Source organism: Macrotis lagotis, chromosome X, assembly GCF_037893015.1.
Source record: "Macrotis lagotis isolate mMagLag1 chromosome X, bilby.v1.9.chrom.fasta, whole genome shotgun sequence".
NCBI classification, from domain to species: domain Eukaryota; kingdom Metazoa; phylum Chordata; class Mammalia; order Peramelemorphia; family Peramelidae; genus Macrotis; species Macrotis lagotis.
The window spans coordinates 641526771-641554424 of NC_133666.1; the positions used below are offsets into that span (position 1 = coordinate 641526771).

General features: G+C 34.6%; 1 protein-coding gene across 1 annotated transcript; it reads left to right on the forward strand.

Moving 5' to 3' along the window:
* The first annotated feature begins 2272 nt into the window (after positions 1–2272).
* Positions 2273–3214, forward strand: LOC141497493 (olfactory receptor 1f45-like). Its single transcript, XM_074200146.1, has one exon. The coding sequence runs from the start codon at positions 2273–2275 to the stop codon at positions 3212–3214; it is 942 nt and encodes a 313-aa protein (XP_074056247.1).
* The last annotated feature ends 24440 nt before the right edge of the window (positions 3215–27654 follow it).

Genomic DNA, 27654 nt, shown 5'->3' on the forward strand with positions numbered 1-27654 from the left:
CTGGGGGAGATTGGTGGATTCTCTCAATTTCTATTTTGTACTCTGCTTCTAGGATATCAGGCAATTTTCCTGTAGGAATTCTTTAAAAATGAAGTCAAGGCTCTTTTCCTAATTATGACACTCAGGTAACTGAATAATTTTTAAATTATCTTTTCTGAATCTGTTTTCCAGATCAGTTGTTTTTTCAATGAGATGTTCCACATTTTCTTCTAATTTTTCTTTCTTTTGGTTTTGAAGTATTGTGTCTTGATTTCTCCTAAAGTCAGAAGCTTCCCTCAGTTCCATTCTACATCTGAAACATTTATTTTCCTCGGAGAACTTTCTTATTTCTTTTTCCATCTGGCCAATTCTGCTTTTTAAAGAATTCTTCTCCTCAATAACTTTTTGAACTGTTTATCCATTTGACCTATGCTGGATTTTAACATGTTATTTTCTTCAGCATTTTTTTTTGATCTCCCTGACTAAGCTGCTGAGTTCTTTTTCATGTTTTTCCTGCTTCTCTCTCATTTTTTTCCATTTTTTTCTTCTCTCTCCCTCACTTGATTTTCAAAATCTTTTCTGAGCTCTGTCATAGCCTTAGCACAATTTCCATTTTTCTTGGAGTCTTTAGATGCAGGAGCTTGTACTTCCTCATCTTCAGATTGAGTATTTTGATCCTTCTTGGGATCATAGATAATGTATTTCTCAATAGTGTTCTTCTTTTTTCTCTGTTTACGCATTATCCAAGCCTGTGCCTGGTTCGGGGGTGTTTCCTGAGTTTTTGAGTATTATTGGGACACCCACACACACACACAAGGATCTCCATGTGTGAAGTTCTGTCTTCCCTCCTGGTCTGTGAATGACCACAAGCGCACCCCTCTGCCATAAGGCTGAGGTGGGGGGGGTGCCTGCTGTTCTATGGGTGACCTAGGCTGTGATCAGTATCTGAATGTGGTCAGAGCCCCAGGATCCTGTTCCAGGTACAGATGACAGACCTCAGAAGTCTCTCTCTACTCCCCTACCTAAGCTGAGTACTCAAGGATGAGTTGCCTGAGGGTAATGCTTACCAACTCCACCTGCTTTCCTTTCCTGGATCTGGGCTGCTGTGACCACACTGCTAGTTGAGTGCCCTGAGGGCTGGGCTTCACACACTTGCTCTGGCTGAGGTCCCCCGCTGATCTTCCAAGTTGTGTCCAGTGCTCCCTGGGGTGTAGGTCAGGAAACTGCCCCCCCACTTCCATGAGACACAGCTCCCAGGAGCCCTGGGGCTGCCTCCAGGAGGCTGAATTTCCTTTGCTCTGGCAGGCAGCCCCTCTAACCCCATGGAGTGGAGCCTTTCCACTATTTTCCAGGTTACCTTGGGCTGAAGAATTGCCTCACTGTATCCCTCTGTGGGTTCGGTCTCTCAAAAATTTAGTTAGAGTCCTTATTTTATGTTTTAAAATATTAGAAAGGGAGAGCACTTAAGAGAGGATCTGCTCCTGTCACCATCTTGGCTCCACCCCCAGAACAACTTTTTAAGAAATTATAAATAGATGCCTTTTGTCTTTAATCACAGTCACATCTGAGCTTAGTTCCTCCAGATTGGATCTTGGCTTTGAATAGAGAAAAAATGATAAGTTGATGCCATACACAATCCATGGCTGCTGGTATCTGCCCTCTTCTCACCAAGGAGATTATTGTGGAGTGTAAATCTGACCATGACATTCCCTGCTCAAGGAACTCCAATGGTTTCCTATTATAGCCAGCAATACTTGCATACTCCTTTGTTTGGCATTTAAAACTCTTCATAATATCAATTTTTCCTGATGTTCTTTATTTGCACTACTCCAAATTGAAAACAAACACATGTGGTTCATTTCACATCCCTAATAAAAATGCTTCCACACACCACTTTTTCCACAGACTCTCCAGCATTGACCATGCCTCTTTTGCTCATTTTTGTCCATTTTTAGGAGTTTGGAGTTTATCTCATTTGCTTAACTATTCCTTTCATTAACTTAGAGAATATTTTTCATGTCACCATTGATGACTTACCATTCTTCTGAAAACTGTTTAAGTTTAATACTGCATCAATTGGAGGATAGCCCTTGTCTTACATATATTGCTACCAATTTCTTTTTTATTTTTTTAGCTTTCAGGCTATGAAAAGTGACATTTCATATTTTCCTAAACTCCTGTTTCTCTTCTAATTCTGTTTTTACTTATTTTACATGAAAACCTTTCAAATCAATCCAGAATGGGTTGCTTAGAATTCTTAATTCATTCTGTCAATATTTGCTTTCAAACAGACATGGAAAAGGGAAATCAATCTGGAGTTTCAGTGTTCATACTCCTGGGTCTTTCAGATGAGCCAGAGCAGCAAAGGATCCTGTTCTTCCTGTTCCTCCTTATGTACCTGATCACAGTGCTGGGGAACTCACTCATCATACTGGCTATTAGTTCTGACCCTTGCCTCCACTCCCCCATGTACTTCTTTCTCAGTAACCTATCCCTGGTTGACATCTGCTTCACCTCCACCACCATTCCCAAGATGCTGAACAATCACATAACCAAAAACAGAACCATCTCTTATATTGAGTGTGTGACACAATTGTTCTTTTTAAGTTGGTTTGGGGGGATTGATAGTATCCTTCTCGTCAGCATGGCTTATGACCGGTATGTGGCTATTTGTTCCCCACTACACTATAGAACAATCATAACTCCGAGGGTCTGTACTTTTCTAATAGTCATGCCTTGGTTTTGGGCTTGTGGAAATGCCCTGATACACACTGTCTCTCTCACTCAAGTTTCATTCTGTGGCCACAATGAAATCCCTCATTTCTTCTGTGACCCCAGGGCCCTGTTGAAGTTGGCTTGCTCAGATACCTTCTTCAATGACTTGATGCTCTACACAGTAGGAGGACTGACAACATTTCTCCCTTTCATTGGAATACTGATCTCATACATGCACATTTTCATAGCTATACTGAAGATCTCAACTACAACTGGGAAGCAGAAAGCTTTCTCCACCTGTGGATCCCACCTCACTGTGGTCTGCCTCTTCTATGGTACAATTATTGGGATATATTTCAGCCCCACATCCACCCATATAGACCAAGAGGACACAGTAGCAGCTGTGATGTACACTGTGGTCACCCCCATGCTGAACCCTTTCATCTATAGCCTAAGGAACAAGGACATGAAAGGAGCCCTGAGGATGATCATCCCTAGGAAACCAGGATTCACTCTCTAGTTATATATCTTCCTGAGTTTTGGTATCTGTGTGTCAGACAATGACCTTAATGCTGTGGGAGAAGATTTTCAATGAGTCTCCTCTAATATCACATTAAGTCAATCTGTTCCTCTTGATTCCTGGTTCTAGTGCTTTTATACTGAGGGAATTATGAGTATTGAGGGAACCATATTGATGCCACCTTATGACTCAATTCTGGATCTAGCTCAGTTCCATCTCAATTCAAATGTGGGTTTAGTCCAATTTCTGTTTTGTGAAAAAAAAGTTAAGCAATTATGGGAATTATCAGAAAACTTTATTGCATTGTTTAACCCAGCTGGGAAGTGGGATGACCTTTACCTATAGCTCAGGCACCCTTAGCTAAGGACATAAGATAGGCTGGTCAGAAACCCAGCCTCATTAAAAATATAAATATATATATATATATATATATATATATATATATATGGAATTTTCTCACCATTATACATCTAAAGAAATCCATCTGTGTTATCTGAAAACTAACTCTATATCTGCTGGTCAGTTAGTGTTTCTATGTTTCTTTTTTTTAAGGTTTTTGCAAGGCAAATGGGGTTAAGTGGCTTGCCTAAGGTCATACAGCTAGGTAATTATTAAGTGTCTGAAGCCAGATTTGAACTCAGGTACTCCTGATTCCAGGGCTGGTGTTCTATCCACTATCCACCTAGCCTCCCCTTCCATGTTCCTTTGATTGAATATAGACACTTGGTAAGGGTAGGACACTTTTTCCCTAATTTCAGGGAATTATACCTGCTTTTCTGCCTCTGATAAAAAAAGACCTAATTTTCCTTCAATTAGAAATCAGATTATCTAATTATACATCTTATTTTGCATCATGCCTAAAGTTATCTTTTAATGCAAAAAAACCCTCTATTCAGGTTCAGTGACAAGATTAAGAAAGGTTGGTCCTAATCTATTAAGTAAGTAGCATGCATTGCTTAATAAACCAATATGATCAGAAACTCAAAATTTAATTTCCTCAATCATTTTAGATTCCACCTGTCCCCTTGACAAACCAAACCAGCTCGAGTTAGAACTTTCATCTCCTGGATCATTTTCTTTTAGAAAAACTCCCTAAACTACTCAGGTTAATGTTTCACTGAGGGAATTCTTTGAAGAAGACTAACCCCCAAAGAACGAACACTCCTTAATCCCAATCTTCTTCTGAAATAAGGTAAGGTTTACTCCCACATACTGAAAGAAACAGTTTATCCTTATTCTGAAGATTGAAGGGATTGATAAATTCCAATAATTGTAAAATTCCAAGGATTCCACCTTGAAAAAATTGGCATGAGACTAGGGGAATAGTGTGCTATTAAACTGACACTTCTTTAGGGAAATTCTTATTTGGTCTAGAATTTTCCATACAAGAGTGAATAAAATTATGATATGATATATAAAAACCTAAATGCATTCTGAAATAGACTGAAGAGAGGAGTTTTAATTATGGCATTTTGAAGGCATTGAGATTAGACTTTCAGTAGGAGATAAGGAAACTCACAAGTATGTCTTTGTTGTATTGTATCTGTTTTTGTTTCTTTGTAAAATGCAGGAAAATTTTTGTCTTGTTAGTGTTAGTTGTAGATTCTGATACCTTCGCAGATTTCTAAAGAGTCAGTCAGAAAAACTATTGAAAAGATACAGTCAAAGAGTTAAGAATGCTGGGGAGGGTTAATGAAACTTCATACATGAAATAGATGCCAAACTCTCCATCCCAGTAAGCAAAACCAACTCTTACTTTAAGCTTTCAGTGGGAGAATGGGTTAAAGAGAGAAAGAAAAATCTGAAATACTAAAAATATCTTAGTAAATTTGAAGTTTGAAGATAATGAAGATTAGAGAATAATCTTTAAAACTGCAGAGGAGGGACAACTGGGTGGCACATTGGATAGAGTACCGGCCTTGGAGTCAAGAGGACCTGAGTTCAAATTCAGTCTCATACACTTAATAATTACCTAGCTGTGTGATCTTTGGCAAGTCATTTAATCCCATTGCCTTGCCAAAAAAGATTGCAGGAGAGAGAGAGAGAATTCCTGGGACTTTGGGTTGAGTAATTTCAAAAATTCACTCCCTTCTCATTGACCTATCTAATAAGGCACTTAGCAGAGCCTAACATATCACAGTGAATTTGAAAGGAAATATAAGAATTAAATTATATAAAGTTCTATAAGTAAAAAAGCACTTAGATCCCCTAAAGATTGATAGGTCTTTTTAAGCCTAGGGAAGAAAGTAATTAATTTGAAAGTAATCTCAGAGTAAAAGGGGGGGAAAATGGCATAAGATTTGTAATTTGCCTCTTGTTAACACTTTCTTGACCATGGAACAAAAAAAGCTGGTATAAATTTGTTAAAATAAGTAAATTGAGGAATAGAAAGAGTGATTTAAGCTTAATGGGGGCCCATGAGGAGGGAACCCCTACTACATATTTCCACTGTCCTATTGACTTAGATTCTATTGTGGATAATGGGGATAGCTATTTGCAATGATTATGGTGGGGGGGAAGTAATCAGGAAGTGGGATTTTCCTTGGGAAAGATTAAAGTAGAATTTTTATGGTTTTATATAACAGAATTACTTGTGTTGGCAAACTAGAAACAAAGTGAGCAAAGAAAATTAGAAAGAAACCATGTTTGTAAGCTCTTGGGAACATAGAAATTAAATAGTATTGCAATTATTTGGGGGTTGAGGAAATTTTTGTGCTAAATTGTAAAAGGAAAAATTCTATGAAATAAAGATTAAGTATTTAGTTAACTTGTGATATGATTAGAAAATCCAGTACTCAGCCCCTGAAAGATCATTCCAGGGGCTTATTACCCAATCTTTAGAATCTTGTTAGCTCTAAAAGCAAAGGGTTGAGAATGTGAGGCTTCCATTTGAAAGCTCTCCCTACTAGCACTGAAAGTTAAAACTGAAAAGCCTCTGAAAAAGAGAGAGCAAGGCTAGAATGTGAGTGCAAAAGGAATTAATTTGACTCTTTGGGTGACATTTGAAAGAAAAAAGTAAAGTGTTTAAGGAAAAGTGAAAGTACTAATAAGAACCTTTGAAAATGAACTAATTGGGATGGGGCAGCTGGGTGGCACATGGATGGGGCACCGGCCCTGGAGTCAGGAGTGCCTGGGTTCGGGTCTGGTCTCAGACACTTAGTGATTGCCTAGCTGTGTGGCCTTGGGCAAGCCACTTAACCCCATTTGCCTTGCAAAAAAACTAAAAAAAATTAACTAATTGGAGTAGAGGCAAGATGGCAGATTAAAATCAGGGTCTTGCCCAAGCTCTCCCCCAAACCACTCCAAATACCTTTAAATAATGGCTCAAAATAAATTCTAGAATGGCAGAACTCACAAAATGTTCTAGTCTGAGATAACTTAGAAGATCCAGGGGAAGAGTCTTCTGGCCTGAAAGAGTTGCTCAGAGCAGCACAGGTCCAACCAGTTGAATCAAAAATGGCCCCAACAATTTAGGAGCATATCTCAAGGCTACTGGATCAGTTGCAGCCATGGAGGTTCCAGGACCTCTCAACCCAGAGATTGCCACAGACAATTTCTAAGATCAGCAGGAAAAGTTTGCTGCATAGGCATGAGATTGGAGCACAGGACCTAGACCAGAAGCAGAGCTCAGAAGCCACTGAATCAGTAGCAACAACTTTAAGAGTTCTCAGCCCACAGATTGTAGAGGCTGGAAGGAGATCATAGGGGTCTCTTTGCTATCACTAAGGCAATTTTTCTCAAACTCAGATTTTGGGTCACAGTCTTAAATCCCAGTTGCAGGAAAAGGAGCACAAGCACAAAAGAATTTGCTGCTGCAGTGAAACAGGGACCCTCCTCACAGTTTCAGAGTAGAAAAGAGTGCTTGCAGTCATCCATAGAACCAGAGCACAGGCCAGGAGATTGGTACAAACATCTCCATTGATCACAAGATCTTGGAAGAATTGAAAGCTTGCAGATCCCTGGAAATGTCCTTGAAAACACCTGCAAAAAAACTCAAAAGCTTGGGACAGTGTACCCTCCACCTGAATGTAGAGTTAAAGTATTAAAATCAAGTCATAGACAGGGGAAATGAGCATATAAAAGAAGAAAAAATCTAATCATAGACACTTCTATGGTCAAAAAGAAGATCAAAATACACACTCAGAGGAAAATGACAAATTCAAAGTTTCAACATCCAGGGCCTCAAAAAAAAAATATGAATTGGTCTCAGGGTATGGAAGAGCTCAAAAAGGATTTTGAAAATAAGTAATGGATATAGAACAAAAATTGGGAAGAGAATGAAAGTGATGGGGAAAATCATGAAAATTGAATCAGTAACTTAGTGAAGGAGACACAAAAAATACTGAAGAAAATAACATCTTAAAAACTAGACTGGGTTCAAATGGAAAAAGAAGTCCACAAAGCCAATGAGGAAAAGAATACTTTTTTAAAAAGAATTGGCTAAATAGAAGAGGAGATGCAAAAGTTCACTGAAGAAAATAATTCCCTTAAAATATGGAATTGATCAAAAGGAAGTTGATAACTTTGCAGGAAATAAAGAAACAATAAAACAAAATCAAAAGAACCAAAAACTAGATGTAAATATGAAATACGTCACTGGAAAAACAACTGCCCTGGAAAATAGATCCTGGAAATGTAAATAAAACAATTACTGTACTACCTGTAAGTCATGATAAAAAAAAATGAGCCTAGACATCATATTTCAAGAAATTATCAAGGAAAACTGCCCTGATATTCTAGAATTAGAAGATAAAATAAAAATTGAAAGAATCCATTGTGACTAGAACACCAGTCCTGGAGATGAATAGAACATTGGCCCTCGGGTCAGGGGGACCTGAGTTCAAATCCAGCCTCAGACACATTAATTACCCAGCTGTGTGACCTAGGACAAGTCACTTAAACCCACTGCCTTACCAAAAAAAAAAGAAGAGGAAGAATCCATTGTTCACCGCCTGAAAGAGACTTGAAAATGAAAACTGTCAGTAACATTATAGACAAATCTCAGAGCTCCCAGGTCAAGAAGAAAATGATGCAAAAAAAGTCTAAAAGAAAAATTCAATTATCTTGGATCCAGAGCCAGGATAAAAATAAGAATTCACAGCTTCTACATTAAGGGATCATAGGTCCTAGAGTATGTTATTCCAGAAAGCAAAAGAGCTTGGATTTCAACAAAGAATCAACTACTCAGAAAAACTGAACATATTCTTTCAGGGGAAAAGTTGCTATTCAATGAAACTTTCTTGATGAAAAGACCAGAAATGAATAGAAAACTTGATTTTCAAATATGAGACCCAAGTGAAGTCTAACAAAATGAACTGGAAAGGCAAATCATAAGGTACTTATGAACTACTTACATCCATGTATGAAAAGATGATACTGGGGTGGCTAGGTGGCTCAGTGGATAAAGCACCGGCCTTGGAGTCAGGAGTACCTGGGTTGAAATCCGGCTTCAGACACTTAATAATTACCTAGCTGTGTGGCCTTGGGCAAGCCACTTCACCCCATTGCCTTGCAAAAAAAACCTAAAAAAAAAATTAAAAGAAAAGATGATACTGATAAAATTAGCTTTCTTGTTTTTTAGGGCAGCTGAAAAGAGCATATATAGACAAGGTATAGGTGGGAGTTGAATATGAAGGAATACTATATTAAAAAGATGTAGTTAAGGGGTGAGAGAGGACTGTACTGGCAGAAAGAGAAAAGGGAGAGGGGAATTGGTTGTTATTTCACCTAAAAGAGGTAAGAAAAAGCTTTTGAAGTGAATTGGGTGAGGGGGTGTTGATGGGGAGTGAGTGAACCTTACTCTCATTGAAACTGGGTCAGAGAGAGAATTGCATATACACTCAATGGGATATAGTGATCAATCTTACTCTAAAAGAAAGAGGGGGAGAAGATGGCAGAAGGTGGGGGGGAGTGAAAGAAGGAAATGAAGACTATGGGAGGGAGTAATTAGCAGCAAAACACTTTTGAGTACAGACAGGATGAAAGGAGAGAGAAAAGAGAATAAATGGGGTAGAGGGAATAGCATGGAGGGAAACACATTTAGCAATAGTAACTATGAGAAAACAATATTGATAAAGGCCTCATTTCTCAAACATAGAGAACTGAATTAAATTTATATAAAATAAGAGCCAATTCCAAATTATAAATGATCAAAATACACAGTTTTCAGAAGAAGTTATCAATGTTATCTATGATTATATATTTTTTAAATGTCCTAATTCACTATTAATGGGAGAAATGTAAATCAGAACAATTTGGAGGTATTACCTCATACCTATTAGATTGATCAGTAGAACAGAAACAGCAAGTGACAAATGTTGGAGGGGATACAGGGAAAATGAAACATTAATGAACTATTGGAAGAGTTGTGGAATAATTCAGCAATTCTGTAGAGCAATTGGAACTATGCCCAAAGGTTATAAAACTATGCCTAGAATTTGACTTAACAATGCCACTACCAGGTCTATATTATGGAAGAGATGAAAAACAGGAAGGAAAAGAACCTATATGTATAAGGATATTTATAGCAGCTTTTTTTGTGGTAAAGAATTAGAAATTGAAGGAATGCCCATCAGTTAAAGAATGGCAGCAAATTGTGGCATCTGATTATGATGGAATACTATTCTGCTATGAGAAATGATGAGCAGAATGCTCTCAGAAAACTTGAAAAGACTTACAAAGTAACAGCGATGTTGCAGGATGATCACCAGTGAATGGCTAGTCTTTTCTTAGCAATGCTATGACCCACCTCTGATGGATTTATGATAAAGAATACTATCCATCCCCAAAGACAAAGTTGATGTTGTTTAAATACAAATTAAAGCATACTTTTTTTAAGCTTTATTTTTCTTGCAGTTTCACTTTCTTTTTTGGGTGGAGGCTATGTTTACTTTCACATGGTAATGTTTTACAAGAGTACACATTTTAACCTATTTTAAATAATTTGCTTCCTCAATGAGAGGGACTGGGTTGGGGGAAAGGGAAAGACTTTGGAACTCAAAGTTTAAAAAATGAATGTTAAAACATTTTATTTGTAACTAATGGAAAATGAAATAAAATACAGTTAAAAATAAACTAATTGCTAACTCTAGGTTGTAAATTTTAAGGTACAGTGGCTAATAGCCCTGAAAAACTGAGATTTTTGATTTTGTGTCTATAAATCCAGATTTTATTTAAGATTTAACCTGTAACTAAATTATAATGTAATGAAATGTGTCCACTTATTAAATTTGGCAAGAAATAAGAAAAAAACTAGAAAAATTCATGTAACAGGGAAACCTAAGTCAGACTCCTACCTCAGGAATGTATTAGTTATATGACCTTAAGCAAGTTACTCTATTCAGTTTACCTCAGTTTCCTGATTTAGAAAGAGGAAAATTATGGTATCTAACACCCCCCAGGACTGTTGTGAGGATCAAATGATATACTCATATGATGACTGGCATATAATAAGCATTGTATATGACTTATTATAATTATCAATATTTCTTAATTAAATATAATTGTTTCATAATTGATAACTAAATTATGGACTTAGATGTTATCAGTATAAAAATACCAAAATACCAAAGGCAATAAAATAAATATTTTCATATACTATTATTTGGAATTGCATTAGGCAGAATTGACACTATCTTTTAGCCAGGATAATTGCTCCAAGAGGTGGGCTTATGTGGATAGGTTCATATATCAGCAAAGAAATTACAAGTCTCTCTGACTCAGGAGGATACATAAGAAAAGGCTATAAACTTTAATTCACAAGTTACTACAAGGAGTTACAAATTAATACACAAAGCTCTTTAGGGACACAGCAAGGTAAAGAAGATGAGTTTTAAGAGAAAACAACGTTTAAGCAAAGAACAAACAGTTACAATCTGGTCTGGTGAGAACATCAAAGGCAGTTAAGAAGAGGGAAAGGAAACAGTCTCAAGATGGGTGACTAGGCTAAGATCAATTTGGTCCAGGAGTTTGAAGAAGGAAAGATAAAACTATTTCTTTCAAGAAACTCTTGCAGGAGGGATCAAGTGGAGTTATGGAGAAAACTGGGAAGAGTTAGGGATCTGTCAGTATAGCACCAGGGAAGGACTAAGGACTAGGACTAAGGACTAAGGAGTGAATTAATGTATGGTATAAGGTTATATTCCTGTGCATATGTGAAGGAGTTAAAATTATAGATTAATCTTATTATTCTGAAATTAATGTTAAGAATTTGCAATAAGGGGAGGCTAGGTGGCACAGTGGATAAACCACCGGCCCTGGAGTCAGGAGTACCTGGGTTCAAATCTTGTCTCAGACACTTAATAATTACCTAGCTGTGTGGCCTTGGGCAAGCCACTTAACCCCATTGCCTAGCAAAAACCTAAAAAAAAAAATACTAAAAAAAATAATTTGCAATAATTTAGCTGAAGGTCTCAGTTTGACTGGGAGTTGGGGTCATGCACCATGCCAAGGTGTAATTTACACCAAGAATGAAGGAATGGTTCAATATTAGTAAAAATGTTTATAAATAATTAACCATATCATTAGAAAAAAAAGCAAAAAAATCTTATGATCCTATGAACAGATGCAAAAAAACTTTAGACAAAATACAATACTTATAACAATTTAAAAAACTAGAAGCATAGGAATAATTGAACCCTTTCTTAAAATGATAAATAGTATCTATCTAAAACCAAGAGCAAGCATTTTTGTAAGAATATAAAATTAGAAGTCTTCCTAATAAGATCAAAACTATATTCAATATTGTATTATATTATGTATTACAAATTTTCATTGTCATGATGCACCCATAAACATTGCAAACACAGTATTTTAGTTTTCATTTTCTTTAAGAAACACTTGGAATTGATCTGTGTTGTATACTCTGTTAGTTTGATCTTGAGATTCAGTATACAATTTGTAGTTATTTGGAGTGTGCTTGGATCTTATATTTATACAGACATTCAGTTGATATTTGAAGTTTTATGCTGGGCTATACTTGTCTTTTACTGACACAAGACAGACTTTTTCTGAAGGTCCTCCAAGATATCTTGAATTGAAAAGTTCATTAACTCTTCTTCTTGTCAGTTCTGTAGCTTTAAGGTCTACTTAGAGGCTTACTTTAAAGTTGTTTCAGTAAAAGCCCCAGAGCTTCCTAACTTTGTGGCACCAGCTTGGCTCCACCTAGCACGTCCAAAAGAAGAGATTTCAATAAATTTTTCCAAATCCAAAAGAACTTGTGAACTGATGAAAATTGTCTCAAATTAATCTCATTATTGATTCCCTAGATATTTCAAAATAAACCATCATATCATTGGAAAACAGGGATAGTATTATGTCTCTTTAATCTGAATGTCATTAGCTTCTTCTCCTTGTCTCATTATTATTATTATTACTAGCATGGGAAGAATGAAAAATCTTGATTTATTTTTGTAATTATTAGGAAATTCTATTGTGACCTCAATACATAATTGTGCTTGCCTTGAGTTTTAGATAGATAACATCTATCTAAGATCTAAGTCTATGTTTTATCAAGGTATTAGTACAAATGTGTATTGAATTATGTCAAAGATTTTTTCTACCCATGTTGAGATAATATGTGATTTTGTATTTTAATATGATAAATTATGTTATTAATTTTCCTAATGTTCAATAATCTTTGTATCCCTGGTATGAAATCAAATTGATCATAATGAATGACTTTAAAAATAAATAACTGATTTGATGAGATTTTATAAAAAAATTTTTCACCAATATTCAATAATGAATTGTCATTTAGAGATTGAGCAATGATGTGTCCATATTTCTCATGCTTTGTTTTATCCTTCTCTGGTTTAGGTGTTAGGAATTCATCTTTCTCATAAAATTAATTTTGTTCAGTGCTTTCCAAATTTTTGAGAATAATGTGTATATTATTTGTACTACTTGCTAAATTTGAAAGAGTTATATTGTGAATTCATTAAGACCAGAAGTTGTTTGCTTTTTAGCTTTGGGTATAAACTTTACATGTATTTCCTTTTTTCTGAAATTAGGTTATTTAAAAATCTTTCTGTGATCATCTGTTTGTGTAGTTCATAGCTTTGAAATTAATCCTCTATTTCATTTTTGTTCTGTTTTGTTTGTTTGTAACTTTTTAAAATGGGTTCTGATTAATCTTTTTGGTTTTGTTTAATTTGACTCCTTTTATTTGAAATTTTATTTTCTGCCTTTTTTATTACAACAAGCTAAATATTTATCAGTTCTTTGAACTTTTCAAGAATCAGATTTTTAGATATATGTATCACTTTTATAGTTTTTGTTTCAACTTTATTTCTCCTTTAAATTAAATAATCTCATTTTGTGCTTATTTTTGGTGAGTTCATTTGTTGACTTTATAATTTTTAAATGCTATACAATTCATCAATTGTTTCTTTTTTCAGTTTTCTTAATGTCTGGAAAGAAGAATATGATTTTTCTATGTAGAACTATATTAAATAGATCCCAAAATTTTTGGAATGTTGTTTCATCATTATCTTTTTTCATTTTTATTAATTGTTTAAATGATTTGTTCTTTGCCCCAGTCATTTTTTAGCATTTTATTGCTAAATCTTATGTGTCTCTTGTTTTTGCCAACTAAACTGATTGCTGTTTTATTGCATTATGTCTGTAAATGATGTATTTACTATTTCTGACTTGCACTCATGATCTGTTTTTATGAAAATTCTACACAGACCTTAGTGTACATTTAGAATAAGTATTCTTTTAGAAAATGTTATAAGTTGATTAGTTCTACATGTTACCTTTTGTTGATCTTTCTTTTGGATTTGGAAAAACTTATTGAAATATGTTTTTTTGAACTTGTTGGGTGGAGCTAAGATGATGGCGCAAAGTTAGGAAGCTCTGGAGCTTTTTCTGAAACAACTTTAAAGTAAGCCTCTAAACAGACCCTAAAGCTTCAGAACCAACCAGAAAAGGAGTTAAAGAACTTTTCAACTTAAGACATCTTGGAGGACCTTTAGAGAAGCTCTATCTCATTTCAGTAGAGGAGGAGTATAGCCAGCATAGTCAGGAGACCTAGCAAGCCAACAGAAGGCTCTTAGCCACTGCACAGACCTGGTCACAGCTCAGCAGGCTATTAGTACTATAAACAAACAGTGAGGGTCCCAACCCTAGCTCAGAAGGCAAAGTTCAAGCACAGTGGCAGCTAGCTGGTACAATAGATAGAACACAAGCCCTGGGGTCAGGAGGACCTGAGTCCCAATGAAGCCTCAGACACTTAATAATTACTTAGCTGCGTAATCTTGGGCAAGTCACTTAACCCCATTGCCCTGCCAAACAAATTTTTTAAAATATAAAAACAAACAAAATTAGAGCCTAGGAATGCTGGTACAGCAGACAGGTTTGGGTTGGACTACCCTAATGCAGGGAATAAACCAAGAGCTTCTGAGATACTAGAGCAGAATGTCAGGGACCAGTCCCTGGAAAGGGAAAAGAAAGCAACTCAACTAAAAGGAAATTTAGCCAACTAGAAAAGGAAACACAAAAGCTAAATAAAGAAAACAAAACCCTGAAAATTACAACTGAAGAAATAGAAAGTAATGACTCTATGAGATAACCAGATTCCATCAAACAAAATCAAAAGGATAAAATAAACAGAATAAAATGTAAAGTACTTTTTGAAAAAAATAACCAATTTGTAAATTAGATCCAACAGAGTTGATTAGTCTTCTAGAAAGCTATCATCAGAAAAATAACCTGGACAATATCATTCAGGAAATTATCATAGAAAAATACCCTAATGTCCTAGAAGAAGAAGATAAAATAGTCCTTGAAAGAATCCATAGATCACCCCCAGAGAGTGATCTAAAAACAAAAACTCCAAGGAACATTGTAGTCAAATTTCAAATTTATCAATTAAAGGAGAAAATTCTACAAGCAACCAAAAAGATTTAAATACTAGGGAAACATAGTCAAGTTTACACAGGATTTATCAGTTTCAAAATTGAAGGATAGGAAAGATTGAAATATGATATTCTAGAGGGCAAAGGATCTTAGATTACAACCAAGAATCAACTACCATACAAAATTCAACATATTCTTTCAGGGGAAATTATGGACTTCAAACAACATGAAGGACTATTAAACTTATTTGATAAAAAGACCTGAGCAGAACAGAAAATTTGATCTTCAATTACAAGACTCAAGAGATGCATAAAAAGGTGAATGAAAAGAAAAAATATCCTAGACAATAACACTAAATTGTACATCTCTACATAGGAAGACATATGTGTAACTCTTGAGGATTGTATTTCTTAGGATGATTGAAAGGAGTCTACTTAGAGGGTGTGAGTATAAATTGATTATTAAGTGATGATTCTTTAAGGGTTGTACTCCTATTGGGACAGTTGGAAGTAGTGTACTTAGATGGGGGGGTGTGCCTATAAATTGACTGGGATGTAATGATACTTTTAGCTCTTAAAGATTCTATTTCTATTGGGACAGTGGGAGTGAGTGTACTTGGACAAAGGCTTTGGGAGTGATGTGATGATGCTTATAACACTTAACTGTTCTTCTACCAGTTGAAAAAAATATACTTTGATAGATTAAATTTACAAACCTCTGGTGACCCTTGGCCCCCCAGCAAAAAAAAAGTTCAGGGATTAAACACCCTGTTTTGCCTGAGAAGAGCTCAAACATCAAAATGAGCAAAGAAAGAAAAAGAGCACTAATCATAGAAAACTACCATTCTGAGAGGCAATAAAAATGCCATTTCAGAGTGAAAAACGTTAAAAAGCCTATATGTAAAGCCTCAAAGGGTTTAATGAATTGATCACAAATCCAAAAAAATACTCTTGGAAGAGCTGAAAAAGAATTTTATAAACCAAAGAGGAAAAGAAGAAAAAAAGTGAGAAAAGAAATGAGAGTTATTCTGGAGAATTATGAAAACTTGACTGAAGAAAAAATGGCTTTGATGTAAAATGGAAACATAAAAAAATTAAACAACTGCTTTAAAAGTAAGATTGCCCAGTTGAAAAAGGAAACACAAAAGCTAACTGAAGAAAATAAAATCACAAAAATTAGAACTGGACAAATGGAAACTAATGACTCTGAGACACCAAGATTCCATCAAATAAAACCAAAAGGTTAAAAAAATGAAAGAAAATGTGAAGTACCTCTTTGAGAAAATGACCAGTCTGGAAAATAAAACCAGTAGAGTTGATTGGTCTTCTAGAAAATCACGATCATTAAAAAAGCCTGAATAAAATCATGGAATAGCTGCCCTAATATCCTCGAATGAGAAGATAAAATAGTCCTTAAAAGAATCAATAGATCACCCCAGTAAGTGATCCCAAAATTAATCCAAAGAATATTGTAAACAAAGTTCAAAATTACAAATTAAAGGAGAAAATACCGCAAGCAACCAAAAATAAGCAATTTAAGTACCAGGGAACCACAGAAAGGATTATATTAAAGGATAGGGAGGATTGGGATATGATATTCCATTATACAAAGTAGCTTGGATTATAAGTAAGAATAAATTACCATACAAAATTCAGCATATTCTTTCAGGGAAAAGCATGGACTTTCAACAAAATGGAAGACTTTCAAACTACTTGATGAACAGCCCAGAGCTGAACAGAAATGTTAATCTACAATTACAATATCAATAAATGCATTACAAAGAAAAGCAGAAAGAAAAAATATTAATCAATAAGACTAGACTGTTAATATCCCTTTGCTGGAAGACAGTACTTGTAATTCTTGAGTATTGTTATTTCTCTTAGGAGAGTAGAAAGTAGCATACTTAAAGAATGTGGATACAAATTGATTATGATGTGATAATGCTTTAGCACTTGAGGGTTGTATGTCTATTGAAACAGTTGAAGAGAATATACTTGGACAGGGTTGTGGATATAAATTGACTGGGATGTGATGATACTTTTAGCTTTTAAGGGTTGAATTCCTATTGGATCATTTGGAGGGAGTGTAATTAGAGGTTATGGAAATGATGTAATGATGCTTATAGCTCTTGAGAGTTGTACTTATACCAAGACAATTGAAAGGAGTATACTTTGATAGAATGTGGGTACCAAACAGGTATAAATGAATTGAGATATGAAAAAAGCATTATACTGGGGAAAGAAGGTGGAAGCATTACTGAATAGATAAGACCACCAAAAAACCTATTATAGTGAAGGGAAAGAAAGGAAGGTGTGAACACTGAGTAAATCTTACTGTCAAGAGAGGGAATAACATACATTCCCAATTGACTTTAGAAATCTATCGTACCCTACAGGGAAGTGGGAGGTGAAGAAGGGAAAGAAAAGGGAAGAAATAGCTGATAAAAGACATGGGGAGTAAGAAGTAAAAAAGGAAAGGGTGAAGAAAATGAAACAGAGCTGATAGAATGGAGCACAAAGTGAGGGAGGTAGCCATCAGAAACAAAACATTGGTGAGAAACAATAAGAGGAAAGGAGTGAGAGAGTTCAAACATGGGGAAGAAAGGATGGGGAAAAATACAGAGTTAATAATCCTAACTGTGAAAATGAATGGAATGAAATCATCCATAAACTGGAAACAGTACAGTGGATTAAAAAACAGAATCCTATAAAATGTTTTTACAAGAAACACACTTGATGCAGAGAGATACACACAAGAGAAGTCTGAAGCAGAATATATTATGCTTTAGCTGAAATTAAAAAAAGAGATAGCAATCTTTATCTCCAACAAACCAAATCAAAAATATCCTATTGAAAAGGATAAGGAAGGAAACTACCACTGCCTAATAAGTACCCCTGGGCAATGGAGTAATATCAATATTAAAAATATATTCACCAAGTGGTATAGTATCCAAATTCATAGAGGAGAAACATAATGAATTACAGGAAGACAGAGAGAGCAAAACTATATTAGTGGGGCAGCTCAACCTCCTTAACTCAGAATTACATAAATCTTACCACAAAATAAAGAAGTAAGTTAAAAAGATCAAGTGAAGTTTAGAAACATTAAATATGATAGACCTCTGGAGAAAATTGAATTGGAATAAAAAGGAATATATACCTTCTACACTATGGTACATTGCACTTATACAAAAATTGGTCAGGTATTTGGGCATATGAATCTCAAATATAGAAAATCAGATATAGAAAATCAAAAAAATCAAATATAGAAAAGCAGATTTTTAATGTGTCCTTTTCAGATCATGATGTAATAAAAATTTCATGTAATATAGGACCATGGAAAGTTAAACTAAAAATTAATTAGAACTTAAATAAACTAATTTTCAAAAATGAGTGGATCATACTCAACAAATCAAACAAGATATCATAGAAATGTTGAACAATTTCATCCAAAACAGGTGACAATGATGAAATATTATATCAAAACTTTTGAGATGCAACTCAGGCAATTATTAGGGGAAATTTCATATCTCTAAATGAATAAAATAGAGAGAAGATCAAAGAATGTGGCTCACAATTTAAAAACTAGAAAAAAATAAACATCCTCAATTCAATGTCAAATTAGAAATTCTGAAAATCAAAGGAGAAATTTTAAAAATTGAAAAATAAGAAAACAATTGAACCAATAAATAAAACTAAGAGGGAAAATGATAAAATAGATAGATCCTTGTTCAATATGATTTTTAAAAAGGAATAATGAAAATCAAATTAGCAATATCAAAAATGAAAAGTGTGAACTCACCACCAATGAGGAAATTAAAATAATTATTCAGAGTTATTCTGCCAAATTGTATGGCAACAAATCTGACAATCTAAGTGAAATGGGTGAATATTTACAGAAACAAACTGCCCAGATTAACAGAAGGAGAAACAAAAAACTTAACCCCAATTCAGAAAAAGATATTCAATGAACTTTCTACAAAAAATCTCCAGGGTCACAAGGATTTACAAGTCAATTGTACCAAATATTTAAAGAACAATTAATTCTTAATCTATATAAAATATGTGAGAAAAATAGCTAAAGAAAGATTTCTGCCAAATTTCTACTCTGATACCAAAATGGTGCTATCTAAATGGTGGTATCTAAACAAAGAAAATTATAGCCCAATCTCCCTAATGAATATTGAGGAAAAAATCTTAAATCTAATATTAGCAAAGTGATCATAGCAAGTTATCACAAGAATAACACTATGCTCAGGCAAAATTTATACCAGGAATGTAGGAATGGTTCAATATTGGGAAAATTGTCAGCATAATTGACCATATCAATAAAAAAGGTAACAGAAATCATATGATTATTTGAATAGATGCTGAAAAACCTTTGGCAAATTTCAGTACCCATTCCTATTAAAAACATGAATTAGATGATACGATGGTCTCCTTAGAGAACCCTAGAAAGCCAACTAAAAAATTACTTGAAATAAATAACAACTTGATCAAAGTAGCAGGATATAAAACAAATCCACATAAATCATCAGCAATTCTATATTTGTAAAATAAAGCCTGACAGCAAGACATAGAGAAATTCTATTTAAAGTAACTGTAGGTAACACAAAATAATTAAGAATATGCCTCCTAGGACTAACCAAGAAAATGGTTATAAAATACCTGTCCTACAAATAAAGTCAGTTCTAAATAATTGGAAAAATGTCAATTGCTCATGTTTAGATCAAGCTAATATAATAAAAATGACAAATCTACCCAAATTAAATTACTTATTCAGTGTTGTATCAATCACACTACCAAAAACTATTTTACATGGTTATAAAAAATAATAACAAAATTCATCTGAGCAACAAAAGACCTAGAAAATAAAGGGAATTGATTTAAAAAGTAGAAGGTGGACTAGCTATACCAGATTTAAAACTATTATAAAGTAGCAATAATGAAAGATGTCTGATACTGGCTAAGAAATGGACAAGTGTATTAGTGGATCTGATTTGATTAAGAAACAGTAGTAAATGATTATAGTAACCTAATGTTTGATAAACCCAAAGACATTACTTCTGGGATAAGAACTCACTATTTCACAAAAACTTCTGGGAAAACTGGAAAAATAGTTTGGCAAAAACTAGGATTATACCCACATCACACATCCTATATCAAAATGATGTTGAAATGGGTACAGAATTTAAACATAAAGGGTGACAAAATAGACCAATTAAGAGAACAAGACACATTCTATCTGTCATATCTATGGTGAGGGAATGATGCCAACTATATTAAATTTAAAAGTTTTGCACTAATTAAACCAACGCAATGAAGAATAAATGGAATGCACAAAGTTGGAAAAGTTTTCATGACTATGGGTTTCTGATAAAGGACTCATTTATAAAATATAGAGAGAAATGAATCAAATTTGTAAGATTACAAGTCATTCTCCAGCTAATAAAATGGATATGAACAGGAGTTTTTAGATGAAGAAATTAAATTTGGATTTGTATGAAAAATGCTCCAAATTGTTATTGAATAAAGAAATGAAAATAAAACTACCTATCAGTTTGGCTAAGATGACAAAAAAGGAAATGATCAATGTTGGAGAGTATATGGGAAAATTGAGACACTACTGCACTATTGGTGCAGTTGATGCTCTCCAACAATTCTGGAGAGAAATTTGGAACTATGCCCAAAGAACAATAAAGCTGTACATATTCTTTGTTCCAGCAATACCACAACTAGGTATGTATCCCAAAGAGATCGTAAAAATCAGTAAAGTCCCAAATTTACAAAAAAAAAAAATGTTTTTAGCAGCTCTTTATGAAGTGGCTAAGAATTGCAGATTGAAGGGTTACCTATCAATTAGGAATGACTGAACAAGTTATAGTACATTAATGTTATGGGGTACTATTGTTCTATAAGAAATCATGAGCAGCAAAACTTCAGAAAAGCATGGAAAGACTTGCATGAACTGATGCTGAGTGATGTGAGCAGAACTAAGAGAACATTGTTATACATTAATACCAACAGTGTGAAATGATCAATTTTAATGGATGTGGGTCATCTCAGCAGTTCAGTGATTAAGGACAATCCTGGTATACCTCTTATGGAAAATGACATTTACATCCAGATTAAAACTATGAAGTCTGAGTGCAAAGCCAAACATGCTGTGTTTACTTTTTTTAAACTTCCTTTATGCTATTTTTCTTTCTCATGGTTTATTTTTTCCCTTAGTTGAAATTCTTCTTTCACAACATGGTTGATATGGAAACATATAAAACATGATTGTACATGTTTACTAGATTATAAAATACCATAAGGAGTAGGTAGAGAAGGAAGGAAGGAAGGAAGGAAGGAAGGAAGGAAGGAAGGAAGGAAGGAAGGAAGGAAGGAAGGAAGGATAGTAGAAAAATTGTGAAACTCTTGCAAATGGATGATGTTGTAAATTGCCTTTGCATATAATTGGAAAAAGAAAATTAAATTAAAAATCTAAAAATGTATATATAGAATTAGAAATGTTAGTTTTAGCAATAAGAGAAGAAAATGAAATTGAAGGGATTAGAGTAAGCAATGAGGAAACAAAACTCATTCTTTGCTAATGATATGATAGTATACTTGAAGAATCCTAGAAAATCCACTAAAAAACTACATGAAGCAACTAGTGGCTTTAACAAAGGAGATGATATGTGGATTCTAGCAATCAGCCCTTTGTTTTCTATGTCCAGAAATTTTGGTTGACTTTCTTCTGTTATTTCTTGAATTATCATGTTCAAATTATTTTTTTATTTATCATGTTCTTCTGAGAAACCAGCAATACTTAAATTGTCTCTTCTTATCCCATCTTCAAGATCAATATTTTACTTGTATTGAGATCTCTCCTTCAAGATTTTCCTTCATGCAGGTATCTTCAAAGACAAATGTTATTCTTTCTTTTGCTCCTTCCCTTAGACTTGCCACTATGGATTCAAGTTTTTCAGTTCTCCCAATTATTTCTGCAGACCATAAATTCTACTTTAATAATTCACATTTCTGGGGAGGCTAGGTGGCGTAGTGGATAAAGCACTGGCCCTGGAGTCAGGAGTACCTGGGTTCAAATCCGGTCTCAGACACTTAATAATTACCTAGCTGTGTGGCCTTGGGCAAGCCACTTAACCCCATTTGCCTTGCAAAAACCTAAAAAAAAATAAAAAAATAAAAAATAATTCACATTTCTGCTTTAAATAATTTAAGAATGTCCTGGTATGGTCTCTTATTCTCATGGGAATATCTAGGTTCCTCTGCCTTATAAATGTTGATTCATTTTTCTTTGTCTTGCAATACTTATTCACAGCTGTTCATATTCTTTTTTGTATCTTACATTGTATCTTACATCTTTTATCACAAGGTCACACAGGTAGGTTTATCTACTTATATGCAAGATCTTTAAAAGTGTTCTTCCTTCTGTCATCTTTTAGTAATTTCAATCTTTTTTTCCTTGTTTTTCCCTATTATTCACTTCCTGATTTTTCCCCCTCTGATAGCAGTTTACTTTGTAGTGGATTTCAAAGCTTCCTCCCCCACTGGGCAATTCAAATTGCCCACCTTGGTCTTTTCCCCAAAGACTTCTAGGATGGGAGCCCTGGTCCCAGATAGATGGTGGACTCTTTTCTTCAGGTTAACTGGAGTTCTATGTTTCCTTTTTTAAAAAATGTTATTTATTTAAGGAAATAGGGTTAAGTGACTTACCTAAGGTCACATAGGTAGGCAATTATTAGGTATCTGAGGCTGGTTTTGAACTCAGGTCCTTTTGACTCCAGGGCAGGTGCTCTATCCACTGTGCCACCTAGTTTCCCCTCTACTGGTCCTTTCAAAATAATTTGGTTTCCTTGTTTATCCATTTCATGTCCAATGTCTTTTTGTTTCCTAATTTAAAATTTTTTTAGATTCACTTATTAAATAGTAAATTTGTTATTCAGCTATATTTTATTCCATGAGTATTTTTAAATGTATTTCTTGAACCTAAAAGTTTCTTCCCCACAGACTAACAATATTTAAGATCTCTGATAGACAGGATTCTATTCCCTCTCTGAGGAGAAAAAAAGTAGACATTCTCTGGTTTCACCCTTTTACTTGCCCTCCTGGAAGAAATCAAAGTCACTTTTGGTGAATAATGGAAGGAGAAAATGCTGGAGATGTCTGTTCTTGTCTCCCTGTGAGCCACATCTAGATAGACCCATGTGGACTTAAATAAACTACACAGCAAAAACAAAATAGCTCACTATATCCCCTTACACTCACAAGATACAGCCTTTCTAATGCCCACTTCCACAGACAACAATTCTTGTTGAAAGGGATGTATATATTGTTTGTATTCTGATGGAGTAGGAGCTGTGGGTGGAAATGGGCAGATCCGGCTCCTCTTTCCTACACCCCACCCTTCCCTCTACATTCTACAATGGTCCTAAAGTTGAGTCCTACTAAGGCTTTCCACTAGCTAATAAGAGTCAACTTTCTCAGACCAGTCTATGTTAACAAGAATGTAGACTGAACAACAGTAGCCAATGGGTGCCTCCTCTGTTATTTCTAGTTCTTAAATATTTTAATCAGTTATTATATATAAATAAATTAAGGTTTTATCACATTCCTATCACTGTTCTGTGTCACTGAAAAAGTTATTTAGTATGGCTAATCCAATTCCATGAACTCTGGCTTTTTTGAACATAGCTGACTTAAGATATGTTGTACTATAACAGAACTGATTATATATGAAGAAAATTCAGGTTCATGCAGATATGTAGTTAGAAAAATAAATATGTTCATAGAATTTTAAGATAATTATGAATATTCTTCTTCAATACACCAAAATGCAAGAAGCAGTGTCTTAAAAGTTAATTTTGATGTGAAACTTAAAAACAAATTAATGAATTTTCTATATTTTGTAATATTAGTCAATTGTCTATCTTGTACTTCAAATGCAGGATTCTATAATGACAAATACTGCTCACTTAAAAAATATTGGTTCAAGGAGTCATGCAGATTTTCCAAATGTTGACATATTTCATAAAAATTATGAAAATATCCCCTCTGTAATATCCCCACCAATCTCATCAAAATATCTTTTAAATATTATGGCTCTGTTGAAGTAACAAGAACAGATACAACTTTTCCAAAAGTCTAATTTTCACTTCTAAGTTTTAATTTCATTACTAGCAAAAATATTACAAAGATAATAATAATAATAATAATAATAATAATAATAAATAGTACCTACTCTATGCTCCAGGCATCATGATAAGTTCTTTAGGTCAGGTCTGACACTTCAGGATCCCATTGCAGTTTAAGGTAAACAGGTTTGAATGACTTGCCCAAGATCACATAGCTACAAAGTATCTAAGGTTCAACTTGAAAACTCAGGAAGAAAAGTCTTCTTGACTTCAGGCTCAGCACTCTGTCCATCCTAGCTATCATCTTTACAAATATTATCTCATTTGATCTTTCCAGCAACCTTAAAAAGTATGTGCTATTATTTATCCCCAGTTTACAAATGAGGAAGTGGAGATAGAGAAATTGAATGACTTACCCAGGGCCACATAGAGAGTGATTGAGGTTTGATTTGTAATCAGGTCTTCCTGACTTCAGACCCAGTTCTCAATGCACTGCTCTACCTAACTTCCTTGAAGTGAAAAGTATATTTCATTCATTTCAAGAAAATGTCTAACAAATACACAAGTCTATGTAACCACAGTTGGTCTGTCAAGTAATTCTTTCAGGTAACAATGGCATCCATAGAGAAAGTGCCTCTTTCTTCTCACAAAAATAATATTTGTACTCAAGGATCAAGATTTCATAAAATTAAAAATTTGTAGTGCTTCACCAAGGACTTTATTAAACAAAATTGTCTTTTATTTCTCTAGAAGTATGTTAAGATGAAGAGTAACTTGATAACTGATCTGGTCTGGTATGCCCCTGCCTTGATTCATGCTAAGATTTAGCAGATTTAGTTATCATTGCTTTTGTACCTTCAGTCTAAGTGTCCCTTGATACAGGAAAAATTATGAGAATGAAAAATGTATTTAATACTATTTCAGCATAATTTGTGTTTTTACAAATAGATCTATTTCGATGATCATATGGTGTGGATGAACACAAGCAAAACAACACAAAGCAAGGAAATAGCAAAACCAGAAATACATCTATTTATAAAACAAAAGCAGACTACTGCAGATAGGCTATTAACTCAATCTTCATGTTTTTGGTGAAAACTTTAATTTGCAGGTCATACAGCAGACACCTAGCATTGGTGTCCCCCTGAACCAAAACAAAACTAGGAAGAGAGAACATTTGTAAGAAACTTGGGGACATAGTTTCCCCTAGACCCTACCCCATCCCTGAAAAACTTGTACCTTTAAACTAAGGAGCCACAGAAACTGTGACACAAGAAACATTAATTTGCAAGAGCTATAGTTTAAACCCAGAAAGCCTGCCATGGATTCTAGGGATGGCGATCCAGTCCCCTGGGAAAAGAAGCTATTCCCTCCACTTTTGGAAAATTATAAGAATTACAAGAATGACTCTTGGGATCTACAGAGAGGACAGACAACACTAACTGGCCATATCTGCTTAGAGCTGCTAGAGGAATAAACCAAAAGAAAAGCAATTCAGCACAGATAGTGAAAGGAGTTACAAAAAGGAAACACCACTCTATGGAGAGATAACCTCCAAACATTACCTACCCAATGATTATGCTTATTCTCTAAAACTCTATTGTTTTGGCCCCTAAAAAAAGAACTAAAAACATAGACAATCTTGATATTTCTTTTTTTTCTGTTCAATAACATGAGAGTTTTAATCATTGATTTTTTTTAAATAAACTTTTAAGTTCCAAATCTTTTCTCCCTCCCTCTCAGTCCCCTTCCCTAAAAAGGAAGCAATTTGCTCTAAGTTATGCATGTACAATCATGTAAACATATTTCCATATTAGTCATGTTGGAACAAAAGGGAAAAGTCAAGAAAAACAAAACTAAAAAAAAAGTGAAACTATGCTTTGATCTGCATTCAGACACCATAGTTCTTTCTTTGAATGTATCCATCATAGAGATCTCAATATTTCAAATACAGAGTGTCTTGAAAATAAATTGAACTTGGGCCAACTTCTTTCCTCAAACAAACTGCAGAGCTAAGGGACTGGTCTAGAGAATGGACATTTACTATTTGTTTTTATCTAAAAAAGGAGCTAGGGGAATTATAGGGTCCAGGGACTTCCTGTTTAAGCATCTACAATGATTGTCATATACCTTCCTTGGACACATAACTGAATCCTGTTCTCATGCATGAGAACATCCAAAATCTCAAAACCTCTTTCTTCTGCAAGAACTCATAGCTTGAGCTAGCTCCCTGACTAAAAGTTTTAGCTGTGAGGAAACCAGGTGAGGCAGTGCAATTAAATCTCTCAGGAACAGAAAAAAGCTCCAAATCAAACAACCAAGTAGGAAGATCTAGAGAAGACATTTTCTGTTTATTTCAAGGGAGTAATCTCATACAAAGTACTTTTGTGACTGGATGTTCATAAAATCATAGAAACTGAGTCCTAAAAGGGACTTGAAATAGAGAAGACATAAGCTGGATGAATCCATGGAACATAGAATATCAGACTGGAAAGGACTTAGAAGAAAATTAGAATGAAAAAGACATCAAGATACTCATTTTAAGGAATATAATATGTTTGAGATCAAAGAGAATTTAAAATCTAGAACATCAGAAATACATAGACCTAGAAATAGTATGTTCAAGCTTAGAAGGTCCTTAAGATATAGAAGACAGAATGTCAGATTTTGGGAAGACTCGAGCATAGAAATTTTCAAATGTTAGCATAAGATGGAGAAGGTAGGGAATAAGTGTTCATATAACTTCGTATGTTCTAGGCACTGGTCTTGTACTTCACAAAAAGAATCTACTTTGTTCTTTATTACCCTTCAGAGTAGGTGTGGTTATTTGCCCCATTTTACAATTGAAGTAACTGAGACAGCCAGGGGTCAACTGACTTGCTCAGGATAAATCAGCCAATAAGTATCTGAAGCCAGATTTAGTCAGATCTTACTGACTCTGTCCTCTTCCACTGGGCCACCCAGACAACAGAAGGGATCTTAAAACACAGAAACACAGGATATTCAAAATGAAAGACAACTTAGAATCAATCACCAATTATGAAGAAGTTAAGGTATGTCAGGCAATATGTACTAAGTGATGGAGACAGAAAGACAAACACCAAAAGGTTCCAATCAATAAGAAGTATACATGTGTAAATATATACAGAATAAATGCAAAATGAACATACAGTATCTGGGAGAGAAAATACTTGCTGGTGGGAGCAACAAGAAAGGTTATATGTAAAAAGTGACTTGAGTGGGGTTTTGAAGAAAACCAGGGATTCCAAAAAGGAAGAATGTGGAACTAAAACAATTCAATCAGGGGGTACAGTCAGGACAAAGGCACAAAGGGGAATTTTGTGGTTGTTATGGTGGTGGTGATGGTGGTGGTGGTGGAAATGTTTTTCATTCATGTCTGATTCTCCGTGATCCTATTTTGGATTTTCTCAGCAAAGATACT

Excerpts from the sequence above, each read along its gene's own strand:
- LOC141497493 (XM_074200146.1), top strand. The coding sequence starts at position 2,273 with ATGGAAAAGGGAAATCAATCTGGAGTTTCAGTGTTCATACTCCTGGGT.